This window comes from Nansenia antarctica (assembly GCF_963989245.1).
Source record: "Nansenia antarctica genome assembly, chromosome: 14".
NCBI lineage: Eukaryota > Metazoa > Chordata > Actinopteri > Argentiniformes > Microstomatidae > Nansenia > Nansenia antarctica.
Window position 1 is genome coordinate 30,020,020 of NC_137684.1, and position 12,911 is coordinate 30,032,930.

A 12,911-nucleotide genomic window follows, 5' to 3' on the forward strand; every position below is an offset into this window, starting at 1 on the left:
GTGGCGTTGGTGTCAGAATATAATGAGGCAGGTCACAGGGGGTAAAGTATTTGGAGGAATCTTAAACAAAACAGGCAAAGAATATCATGCCAGTTTACAGAATAATGACCAGACCGCAACAACATGTACCCACCCACACACAGACACACACATCAACAGACACACACACAGAGAGACACACACACACACGGCACTACACTCAGCATTCCCCCCTATTCATTAAATATGTTTCTCCGGAGCTGGAGAAGTTAAATCACTAAAGTTTCTCTCTGCTTCCACCTTTGATTGGGCCTGTTTGGAGCCCTCCCGCAGAGCAGGGGGAACGCACGGCGCAGAGTGAGAGAAGAGACGTCAGAGAACAAGAAGAAGAAGAAGAAGTAAAGATCCTGGAAGAAACCTAGAGCTCTGTAGCACGGCAGTCGGAAATGAAATAGGCTTCAGTGAACAGGGAAGCAAGCAACTCTCTAGTCTAATCCCTAGATGTGTACGTCTGAGTAAAATAATTACAAGCTTAGAAGCACCCTTGGTCAATAAAACCAGAGCCATGTGGTAATTATTCAAAGCACAACAGACACACTGAAGAAGAAATTAAATGTTTTTGTTGATGCAACAGTGCTTAGTGATTTAAACACTGGAAAAATTAATGAAACACTCAGTAACGACTGATCTACTTTGGCTACATAGAGGCACATCAAGGTAATCAACATTTCGTGAGCTTAGAATCATAAGGTTCTATCTCCGTTTAGGGTAGTTCAGAGATATTGAGCGTCAAAGTTTTTACATTCCATTATGTTCTGTGAGATGGAACCTTTGTATTTTATTAATTACAACAACAAAAAAATCAACATTTTAAAAATAACACCACACAGGCATTAATAAATACCTAATGGATCAGATTATGTAAAAAAACAAAATTTGAACAAAAATGGAGATAGAACCTTATAATTCTAACGTCACGATTTGTATGAGCACAACAAGGTGAACTATAGCTATTTTTCCTTTACGTTTATTTAGTTTTTCAGGAGGAGAAACCTGCCCATACATACCCTCCCCCCACACACACTAACCACCACACATACCTTGGCTGTTCTGCGTAGGCTCCTGAGGATGTTCCTTCTCTTGGGGTCCTCGCCCTCCTCGTTGATGGAGTTGTCCCCCTTGTGCGCGCCGCCGGTCTCGTCCTTCTCGGCCTTGGGCGGCCCGCCCATCTCGTCGTCGCTGCCGATGGAGAAGCTGGTCCGGAAGCTGCTGAACTTGCCCAGGCGTTTGGAGCGGTCGCGGTAGAGCCTCGGCTTGACCCCCAGGGCGGACAACTTCCTCCTGCGCTCCAGGGAGCTGCTGTCCGCCTCACTGTCCGACCCGTTCCCCCCGCCGTTGGAATGGGACTTGTTGGCGTTCCGGATGGTGATGATCTTCCCCTGCGTGCTGTCGTGAGGCACCGAGTAGATGTTTTCCTCCTCCGTGGGCCGCGGCTTGGTCACGGCGTCCATGGGCTCGGCGTAGTCGGAGGGGTCGTAGCCGCCGTCGCTCCCCGGTGCCCAGGTGACCGCGGGGGTCAGGGAGCGGCGGTGGGTCCCCTGCTGGTCCATGTAGGGCCCCAGGTTGACCTTGCGTACGGGGGGCTTGGGCCGCACCTGCGGAGGCACCTTGTTGTTGAGCTTGCTCTCGAACGTGCTGATCTCCGAGATGACCGAGAAGGCGTCGCTGGAGTCCAAGTCCGGAAGCTTGAAGCCGCCCAGGTGGGAGGTGAGGGTGCCGTCCTCTCTCAGGGTGGGGTAGGTGGGCGAGGGCTCCACGTCGTCCTCCGAGTCCAGCAGGGTGTTGATCGGGCTCGGGGAGCCGCAGCGGGGCGGGCTGATGCTCTCGTTGGTGCAAGCCTCGGCCACGTTGTCGTACATGTGCGTGGCCTCCACGATGGTGCGTTTCTCCGCCACCTCTTTCAGGAAGGGCTGGAAGAGATCTATCCGATGTAGGCCTCCCACCACCCCTCCGGGTCCGCACACGACGGTGTTGAACCTGGCTTCGATCTCGTGGGCCAGCTCCTCTCCCTGACCGACCTGCTCCCTCGCGGCCTCGGAGTCCGACAGCTCCGCCTGACTCTCCCCGACGGCCAACAACTGCAAGGGGATGATGTCCTGCACCTCGCAGAGGAAGGCGCACAACGTCTCCATGGAGGCCTTCCGTCGGGCGGAGTACACCGCGATGTAGCCGTGCACCAGCCGGCTCTTGCGTTGGGAGAAGGAGGAGTGGTAGGACAGCAGGGAGAGTTCGATGTTCTGCCTTTGGCCCCCGACCATGAGCTCCAGAAGCACCGAGGTGCCAATGCTAAGGCCGGAGGCCGGGCGGCAGTGCTGCGGCAGCAAGAAGGGAGAGAGGAGCTGCTCCACATCGTAGGAGTCCCCGCACATCAGGCACATGACTATCCTCAGGTCCGCCTCGGCGCTGGGCTGGGGGTGGGAGTCTCTGAAGGCGGGGGGAGGAGCGGGTATCGGGGGAGAGCTGCTACCCAGGCTGCTCCCCGGTGTCCTCCGGGGGGAGTCTAGGAGTCCTTTCAACAGCAGGTTGATCTGTTTCTCGTTCACGTTGCGCCCGTAGCCCACGCCGGGGGAGGCGGGGTCCAGGAAACCACACTGCAGTTTCCCCGCCACCTGCTGCCCCTGGAGGATGAGGGAGTGGGCCGTCTCCCCGCCGATGTCCCCTATGGACCCCACCCCCCGTTTGGTGACTAACAGGAGGGACATGGGGAGCTGAGCAAGGCTGTTCTCCCCCCCCCTGCGGCTCAGGGTGGACTCGCGGAGCCTCTCTAGGCTGTCCAGCACGTAGGACAGAGACTCCTTGGAGTTGTAGAGGCACAGGCAGCCGTGGGGGGTGAACGTGGGCGTGTGGAAGGAGTTGACCGGCAGGCGCACGTTGCCCTCGATGGGCCGGAGGGACAGCTCGTACATCTTGCCGTCCAGCACGTAGCGGTCGTCGTTTGTGCACAGAGCCCTTATCTCGTTGGCCATCTCTCTGGCCAGGCCGTCTCTTCCTAGGATGACCAGGTTGATCCGGTCAGCCTTCCCCCCGTCGGCCTTCTGGCTGTCAGAGGAAGAGTACCGGGTGGGGAACCTGGAGGCCAGGACGTGCTCTATCTTACCGTCCACACAATGAGGGTTGTTGGGGCAGGTGTCCTTAGTGGGGTGGTAGACAAAGTGGATATGTTTGAGCACCAGGGCGTCCCTCTCCGCCTGCAGCTTCTGCAGGGCCTTGAACCTCTGCTCCTCCCCTAGGACCTCCTGGATGGCTCCCATCTTCTCCTTACTGGGCTTGGCGTCCACCTCCAGCTCGTAGAACAACTCTGAGTACTCCAGAAGCAGCTCCTGGAAGTCCTCTTTGGCTCTGTCGATGATTTCCTTCTGGTGTCTGTTGTAGATGTCCAGGTACTCAGGCTCCTCCAGCCACTGGTAGAAGTCCTCGTTCATGATGAAACTGCGGGCCTCTTCCCAGGGCTTACCGGCCGTGATGAAGAGAGAGGCGCCGAGCTTCTCCTTGAACTCCCACCTCATCTCCGTCCGCTTGCGCTCGTTCCTCAGGTGCTCCAAGTGGCTCTCGTAAAGGATCTCGGCGGCGGGGGTCTCCAGGAGGTCTTGGGGGATCCGCTCGTCCACCATGTTGTCGATGTGAGGCGTGGTCTCCCAGGGAGTGTCGTCCAAGATCACGAACCAATGGGAGAAGTCCCGCTTGGTCTCCAGGACCTTCTGGACCCCGGACCAGCTCAGGTGGTCGATCTCGTCCAGTTCCGGGACCAAGGAACCCAGAGTCTGAGGGAGGGTGCTGAGATAGACCCTCCGCCGCCTCTCGATGTGCTCCTGCTTGAGCCGATGGACGTGTTGCTGAAAGAGCTTCTTCGCTTTCGCCGTGCCTTCCAGGAAGACGTAGTCCTTGTACTCCGACGAGGTCTGCATGCGCCCCCTGATGTTGGGCCACGTCTCGTTGTGGTTCTTCACGATGCGGCTGACGAGCCACTCGTAGCGGTCTTTCGCCGAGGCGATCTGCTGACTCTGCTGCTTGAGGGCCTCGAAGTAGGGGATGATCTTGGGCTTTCCCCGGCCCTTGTCGATGAGCTGCACCAGGGTGACGAAGGCCAGGTCCACGTTGACGTTGGAGCGCGCCGACGTCTCCACCACCTGGAGGTTCTTCTTGGCCAGGGCGAAGGTGTGCGAGTCCTTGATGTAGCGCTCCACGCCCTCGTCGCACTTGGTCAGCACCAACACCACCGGCTTCTTGGTCTTGGCCAGCTGGTTGTAGAGGTTGGTGATGAACTTCATCTGGTCGTCGAAGCTGCGGTTCATGCCCCTGCTCACGTCCACGCAGAGGAGGAAGCCGTCCACCATCAGCTTGCCCTCGGGCATCTGCTTCTGCTCAAAGTCCTGCTCCAGCCCCAGCTGGTCCGTGCAGAAGTACATCAGCTTCTCCGCGGACGCCAGTTTATTGGACGCCGCCCGTTTGATGTAAGGCTGCAGCGCGGTGCTCCGGTGCGGTTGGAACGTCTGGTCGTCGATGAACTCCGTCTGTTCCACCACGTGCATGCGGCACTCCGGCCCTTCCTCCACCGTCCGCCCCGCCTCTCCCCAGAACAGGAAGTGGTCATTGTTCACCACCCGGCCCCCAAAGTCGCTGGTGCTGAGCACGGAGGTGTGGTCCAGGTAGAAGTCGTCTGCGCTCGGGCGGACGAAACGGTTGCACAGGCAGGACTTGCCCACGCCGCACTGCCCTTTCTCCTTCTCTGTGCCCGACAGGCCCAAGACCACCACGTTGTAAGTGGGCGACCGAGCATCTTGCTTTTTGGCCATCATAATCGCTTGTAGACACTCATCCTGCCATTCCCATGAGCACTATGGAGGAGGCTGGTGGGCTTACTGGCCTTGGGTCTGAACCTGTCAGAGAAGGAAGACAAGAGAGAGAGAGAGAAACATGTTAGAACATTGACATGTATGCTTGTTTAGTGTAAGCAAAGATGTAACCCCTCCCTCCCCTCCCTTCCCCCACCCCCTACTGTTGTCTCGTGTCCCCTCCCCCCCCCCCCCATCTCCCCCTCTTTTTGTAATCTTGTAATCATTGTTTTCTATTGTAAAGCGCTTTGAGTTGCATTCATGTACGAAAGGCGCTATATAAATAAAGTTTCACTTCACTAGAATCCAGGGTTAAGAGGAATGTGTGCTCGACTAATTGCTCATTGCTAGTGTCGAGGTATCATTGGCCTGTTGGTCAGCCGCCCACCGCACACACAGATGATCAAGGCCTCCATTGTGGAAGGTCAGGAAAGTAACCTCCACATCTCTATCATGCTAGAAAACATGCACGCACGCACACACTCACACTAAGGCTGCCACGATTAGTCGACTAGTCACGACGACGTCGACTACCAAAATCGTCGCCGACATATTTGGTAATCGCCGTAGTCGCATGTTTTTTTGGAGCTGAAATAAGTGTTTTTTTTTTTTTTTTGCCTAGCACCAGGGGAGCCCCCCTCCCAAATTTCGTTGTTTGGTACCTGTACTATATCAATGACAATAAAGACCATTCATTTCATTCGATAAGCATTCGTTTTTCTTCCCTGAAGCTGCCACTGGCTAGCGTCTCCCAGTGTCTTTGATGTACATGCGCAGTGTCGGTCATCCAGGGCACACGTGACTTCCCCGGAAAAACGAGAAATGTCTTCCTGTCCTCGTACCTCTAAAGTGTGGGAGCATTTCAACCACAACGTTGAAAAAAAGAATGTAAAATGTAAAATTTGCAAAGCTGAACTCGCTTATCATGGCAGCACGTCTATGATGCGCGAGCATCTAAAAAGGAAGCACGTTGTGGCAGATGACGAGGAAGACGATGGCTCGTCTCGGTAAGCTAGTTAGCTTGTTATTGGCTAACGATATCGTTACGTTAAAAGCCTTCTTACATTATTTTACGTTGTCATCAAAGCGATACTTATCAAATAGCAAAAAATGTTGTCTTAACGTTACAGTGCTAAGAAGGCGCGTTCTACTATGAGATGAGTGAAGCAAAGCAAAACTTTTGTACTCTGTACAAGTATTTATTTTTGTTTTTGTATTCTTTTGGTTGCCTAGTGCCTAGCCTACCTCATTTTACTCAGCAGTTTGCACCCTCTACTACTCTTTACATTACATTACATGCAAGTGATGCCAGAAATAAATCTGCAAAGTTCATTAAAATATCTATTTTTGAGTGAACAATCATTTTAATTGTCTTTATTTTTAGTTAGCACATGCCTACAACAACAACTAACAACTTCAAGCTAAATTTAGAAGCTGATTTAGAAGATGATAGCTAAATAAGAGCGATTGAGTAATTGTGCGATAAGCTGTAATTTATGATCCGATTAGTCGACTAATCGTTAAAATAATCGGTGACTAGTCGACTATGAAAATAATCGTTTGTGGCAGCCCTAACTCACACACACACACGCGCATGTCTTAGATTTATGTCGTCTGTTTCAGAATGCATTCTTTCTCTCTTTGTCCATTTCTAATACAAACAAAGTCCTGTGTAATAATAATTATCAACTGATGGACAAACTATGTTGTTTACAACGAAATGTTTTTTACAACATGTCATACACTCTCTCTCTCTCTTAAAGAGACATTCTTGATAAGCCACACACGTGCAACCAGAGGCACAGAATCAGAACAGCTCGAGAACAAAGATCCTGTTGATATCCTTTTTAATGAATACAACTAGAATATCTGGATGAGAAGAATGCAAGGGATTAATATGCTATATCTATTGTATCTAAAGGTTTGATGTGTTGCTATGTTTCATTAATAATGAATTATACTGTTTAATATGTGTTGAAATTATTATTTGATAAATGCTAGATAAATGCTACAATGTAGGCCTAATTATGTTGAATTAAAAAATTGTTGAGGTGTTAAATACATGAATTTCCACCCACTGTACCACCACCATGCTAACACTAGTTACAAGTCTAAAGGTTGTTCACAATTTTCTGCTTTGTAAGTTTCAAGCAACAAGCCGAGGATGATGTGATGTGAGGATACAACAGGCTTCGACATCTAATCTCACATCTAACAGCGTGGCTGTCTCTGTGCCAGCAGCAGTTCTGCAAGGCATGTGATGATTTAGCTCTCTCAGAAAACACACACACACACACACACTCAGAAAACACACACTCAGTCACACACACACAAACACACACTCAGTCACACACACACACACACACACACACAGACACACACACACACACACACACACACACAGACACACACACACACAGAGACACACACACATAGATGAAAGCTCGGATAAGCATCTGAGTGCTAGAGTTACTAATTGGGCAACAAGGGAAACCCAACTGACTTTTTAAAAGGCCGCATTTGCCTTTTGGCTTATTTTCTTCTCCGTCGAGAAAAACATTTTCTTCTGGTTCCTGCAAAAAAGAGTCCACGGACAGATTGGATGATGTAGCATCCCTAATTATGATCTCAAATTGCACGTCTCAACACATTTACCTCCATGTAAAAAGCTGTTTGGTACCATAATGTCACGAGACATCAAACGCAGACACTGTTTCTATCTGAGTCTTCGACGACTGATGCTTTGCATGTTTACCAGGCATCCAAGCCCGACGAATCTTGAACACGATAAATCATTCATATCGGTTTGACAAACAGGCTATATTTCAAACCGTCAAGCTTGTAAACTTGTAAAGAGCAAGACAAAATAACGAAAAGCCAAAAGCACTAAAACACAGTTATGTACAGTAGCACACAGCTCCACAGCTAGTTTGAGGTTATTCAGCTATTCGGTTTGGTAAAACACACATTAAAAACCAGTGTTAATGATGAATGGGTGTTTTGAGGGAGGGAGGGTTTGGGGGAAGAAGAAGAAGTAGGCCTAGTACTTCATTCCGACTCAACTGGGTTAGTCACAGGGAGAAAAGTATGTCTGCTCAGATACACTTCAGAGACTTCAAAGACTAATCATTGAGTGAATCAGACTCAACTCAATGATAGTCTCTTGACTCCCACACACAGGGGGATCTAGGGGATACAGACCCCCAATAATGAAGGCAGAGAGGATTGTGGGTCGATAGTGGATGGGTGATAAGAACTAAGGAGAGTCATGTTTAATTCATGAATCTTTCTCTCACTCACTCACTCAGTCACTCTCCTCATCTCAGGGCTGAGTGTGTGTGTGTGTGAGAGAGTGTGTGTGTGTGTGTGTGTGTGTGTGTGTGTGTGTGTGTGTGTGTGTTAAGGGATCAATGTCCACCTCCAATGGAACAAACCGCTAGAAAGAGGGTAGCGCATTAGCAGCCTACTTAGATCCAGAGGCGGGGTGTAACTGAGAGTATCGGCAACGTTGACGAGGGGCATCGACGTTTAAAAAGTAGACAGAAGATTAGCCTACTATGCGGATTTTGAGTTGCAGCCAGGTCCTTCCTACGTACACAGTACACACATGCAATATCTTTGTCTAAGGTTGTGATAAGGTCGAGGTTGATAAGGCTAATGGTTGTATCCTGAAGACACCCGCTTTTCCCCTCTAATGTGTCCCTACTAAAAACCTAGGTTTAGAAGAAGGTGATAGAAGAAGGTTTTTCCTTCCATCAATGGCCCCCGGGACTGAGCTGGATTACTCTTCCTGCTACGACTGGTGGATTGACGATTCACTTGCTTAGTATTAAAATGTATCGATTGTAAGTCGCTTTGGAATAAGGCGTCTGCTAAATGGCAAAAATGTAAATGTAAATGATACTGTAGCCTCCCCCCTAAAGCTTCTGGAGCTTTGTGGCACAGGAGTATGTTGAACATGACTTCCTGGTAACGGCGTGGTTCTAAATCGCTACATTTAAAGCCCCTCAGCGTTTGGCTAGTCGAGTGCGGTGTTGATACTGACAGGGATGAGTGAGCCTTTACCTCTGAACAGGACCTGTACCTTTCGTACAGAACACAGACCAGAGGGCATGCTCTCAATCAGTTACATATTAAACCGGCCTGTGGACCCGCCGGTGCGGCACACGATAGAGAGAGAGAGAGAGAGACCAGCTATCCCTGCTGTCATCATCATCCCTCCCCAGATATTTATTCAATGAATGTTGGAACACAGTGCTATCCGCATAGATAGACACACTTGACACACAGCCAAGTCCAGGAGTCAGGACTACAGTATTCAGCTGTTTCTCTTCCCTGTTTTTCCGACACGGCGGTGATCTTTTTATTATCCTCGAAATGTCGGCCTACTAGCACTATCTGACCTGCTCCGTTATGAACTAGTCTAATGTGCAGAAAACTCTGGGCAGAAAGGAAACAAGGCTTAGCTTATCGCACACAACAAACACAAAGCTAGGCTAACGCTAAATATAGAAAGGAAGGGTTGTGATCCTGTGAATGGCGTTGCTATGCGAGAGGGTTGCCATGGCGTGTTTCTAGTAGCAACATGCTGAGGTGTTATGGAAGAGGCGACATCAACAAGATCACCATGACAGCTGTGGATCCTGCACACGCACACACACACACACACGCACGCACACAACACACACACACACACACATACACACGCACGCACGCACGCACACACACAACACACACGCACGCACACACACGTACACACGCACGCACGCACGCACGCACACAACACACACGCACGCACATACACGTACACGCACGCACGCACACACAGACACGGACACACACACACACACACGGACACACAGACACACACACACACGGACACACAGACACACACACACACACACACACACACACACACACAGACGCACGCACGCACACACAGGCAGGCCCGGGATCACATTGTGATCACCACATCATCTGGGTCATGTGACATGTGAAATAACCGTGCTAGCCTGCTGGTTAATGACCAATTGAGCAAGTCACTGGTACAAGTGAAGCACCCTTCTGACTCCCCTCAGGTCTGGGGACCCGCCACCCCAAATGTTCAGCAAGGCCTCAGCCGCAACTTAACATCTGCTTGACTTGTCCCAGCTGAGCGTCTCCATGTCTTACTGCATGGCCAAAAGGAGTATGTATGAGTGTGTGTGTGTGTGTGTGTGTGTGTGTGTGTGTGTGTGTGGTGTTTTAATGCTCAAATGCAGGGAATTTCAGCAACAAGAGTGTGTATGAGTGTGTGTGTGTGTGTGTGTGTGTGTGTGTGTTTTAATGCTCAAATGCAGGGAATTTCAGCAACAAGACTGTGTGTGTGTGTGTGTGTGTGTGTGTTTTAATGCTCAAATGCAGGGAATTTCAGCAACAAGACTGTGTGTGTGTGTGTGTGTGTGTGTGTGTGTGTGTCGGAATTTCAGCAACAACCTCAGGATGAATGCCAAGCAAAATAGTTGTAATGCAATCTGTACTGTTCTGCAGCCTGTTCTACTGACACGCCAGAGGAGGGGGGAAGTCAACCAGCAGCATTCCTCTCAACGTCTGTGAAGATTTTACAACATTCAGACGCTGGACTTCGGAAGAAAATACCCCCCAGACATTTTTCCATACAAGACTAACCAAAATGTATCTCTATTGTATTTTATCTTTACCTTTTCTTTTGACTGTTTCCCCCTGCTTTTATATTCATTCTATGCGTGTAGCCTATATGTTTTTATATATGTTTTTATATTCACTTTATGTTCTTATTCCTGTTGTAAAGCACTTTGAGCTGCATTTCTTGTATGAAAGATGCTATATAAATAAAGCTTTACGTACTTACTTACTTACCAAAAACGGTCATGGCCACAAAATGCCTCAACAGAAGTTGACCACTCTGACTTAACTATTTATCTGTATTATTGACATCAATATATATATATATATATTTCGCCTAAGCCACGCCCCGAAATAGAAACTGTCCAATCATATCACAGCAAAAGTCACTACAGGCAGAAAACCTCAGACAAACAACTCGGTAATATCTGATGGTGAAAAGCAATCTAGACTAAATATTCTTGTCATCTTTTTTTTTTTTTAACATGTCTATTACTTGCTGTGGTAAATCAGAAATCAGAAATCTGCCAACTCCCACCATTGTAAGTCGTTGAATGTCATTCAGTCACGGTCGGTCAGTCAGTCACCGCCAGTGAAGCGTTGTTTGTTTGTCCGAGTTTTCAAAGGGGGCGTGGCTTAGCGATAGCTCCGAGAGGTTAGAGTTTGTGTTAAAATTCTCCTAACTGCCACATACCTTCTGAGGTCTTGCGCCTACTGTGCATGACCTTCTACATACCACATACTCCTGGCTGGGTGGGCGGGTAGTTCAGAGCATGCAGCCTCTCTCTACCTCTGACCCAGAAAGACATGGAGGATGGCAGGGCTGCTTGGGGGTAGGTTAGGTTGGGGGTAGGTTAGGTTGGGGGTAGGAGGACAGTGTGGTAGGGGTAGGGGAGTGTGGTACGAGTGTGGGGGTGGTGGTGTGGGGGTGTGTGTTAGGAGTAGAGCCTGCCCAACATAAATCTGCCAATATTGGCCCTCTACCGATATATCTGTATCTCATCCTTCCTGGTCATAGATCTGACCTGGAATCCCAGAGAGCAGTAGGACTGAGACCTATGCTGCCTTCACGTGAACAATCGTTTGTGGGTCAGCGCCTCAAGCAGGGGGACGGGAGAAGGACGCATCTGTAGTGTACTGGAACAGGGCCTGGAGCTGAAGCTATACGGTGTCTGTGAGTGTGCGCGTGTGTGTGCGTGTGTGTGTATGTGTGTGTGTATGTGTGTGTGTGTGTGTGTGTGTGTGTGTGTGCGTGACCATCAGAGCTTGAAGTTCAATAACACGCTTCTCAGAGGGCAAGAGGCGCCATGGCATTCCAGTGGTTCATTCCAGGGGAGAGCTACAGACCCTCACCATGGGGTGAACCTGGTGTCAGACCGGTCCACTAATTCTGAATTTGCCAAGTCGTGAGCTTAGAATGAGAAGGTTCTATCTCCGTTTAGAATGATAAGGTTCTATCTCCGTTTAGGGCAGTTCAGAGATATTGAGCGTCAAAGTTTTTACATTCCATTATGTTTTGTGAGATGGAACCTTTGTATTTTATGAATTACTAACAAAAAAATGTCACATTTTAAAATAACACCACACAGGCATTAATAAAACAAAATATGTAAAAAACTAAATTTTGACCAAAAATTGAGATAGAACCTTATAATTCTAACGTCACGAAATGTTGGGCATGGAAATGTAGTCAGTGGTTTGTTCCAGGAAGAAGATGCATTTAGAAAGTATTCAAAACAGGGCGTACATCCACGCAGCGCGATGGACACAGGGAGAGAAACTGCAGTTTCAATATTCAGATGATGAACTCACACTCAGTCACAGTGCGCAGGACGCTAACATGAAAGAGAGAGAAGGAGAAAGTCCCACTTGGGCAATAGTTTTCCAGAAAGATCTCCCTGTCCTGCTGTTTATCCATAGGCAGGGGCAGGGTGAGGTGTTGTCAATGCCGTACTGCATCAAATAATCATAACCCCCCATGTGACGGCGATGATGAGACAGACAGAGAGGGATGGGCGCTCTCTCTCTCAGGAAGGGTGTGTAGAGGCTGGTAGAGATGAAATATTCAGTATGTGTGTGTGTGTGTGTGTGTGTGTGTGTGTTTCTATGATGACAGGTCATCTAGCAAGAGCAGGGAGAGTAGCTCTCTACATGGCCCTGGATAGTCTCAACACACACACACACACACACACACACACGCTCACGCTCACACACACTTTTCACTATCTAATGCAGTGCAGCATCCATCTATCATTTATGAACAGGAAATGCACACTGCCTTACATTACCCTCATCTGTGAGCACGACACACAACCACAACCAGACAAACACAAACAAACAACTATCATTAGCGCTAATGCACTACACACACGGCTCACACACTGTGCAAGCACACGC

General features: G+C 49.3%; 2 protein-coding genes across 2 annotated transcripts in view; one reads left to right on the forward strand and one right to left on the reverse strand.

Moving 5' to 3' along the window:
- Window positions 1-12,911, forward strand: part of egln2 (egl-9 family hypoxia-inducible factor 2) — a 646,007-nt gene that overhangs the window by 214,847 nt on the left and 418,249 nt on the right. The gene's annotated exons all lie outside the window — the stretch shown is intronic.
- arhgap35a (Rho GTPase activating protein 35a) overlaps window positions 1-12,911 on the reverse strand; it is a 73,108-nt gene that overhangs the window by 23,194 nt on the left and 37,003 nt on the right. Inside the window, 1 exon segment of the mRNA XM_080545399.1 lies at window positions 1,080-4,916. Within this exon segment, the coding sequence (XP_080401525.1) occupies window positions 1,080-4,835 (3,756 nt within the window). The 5' untranslated portion in view covers window positions 4,836-4,916.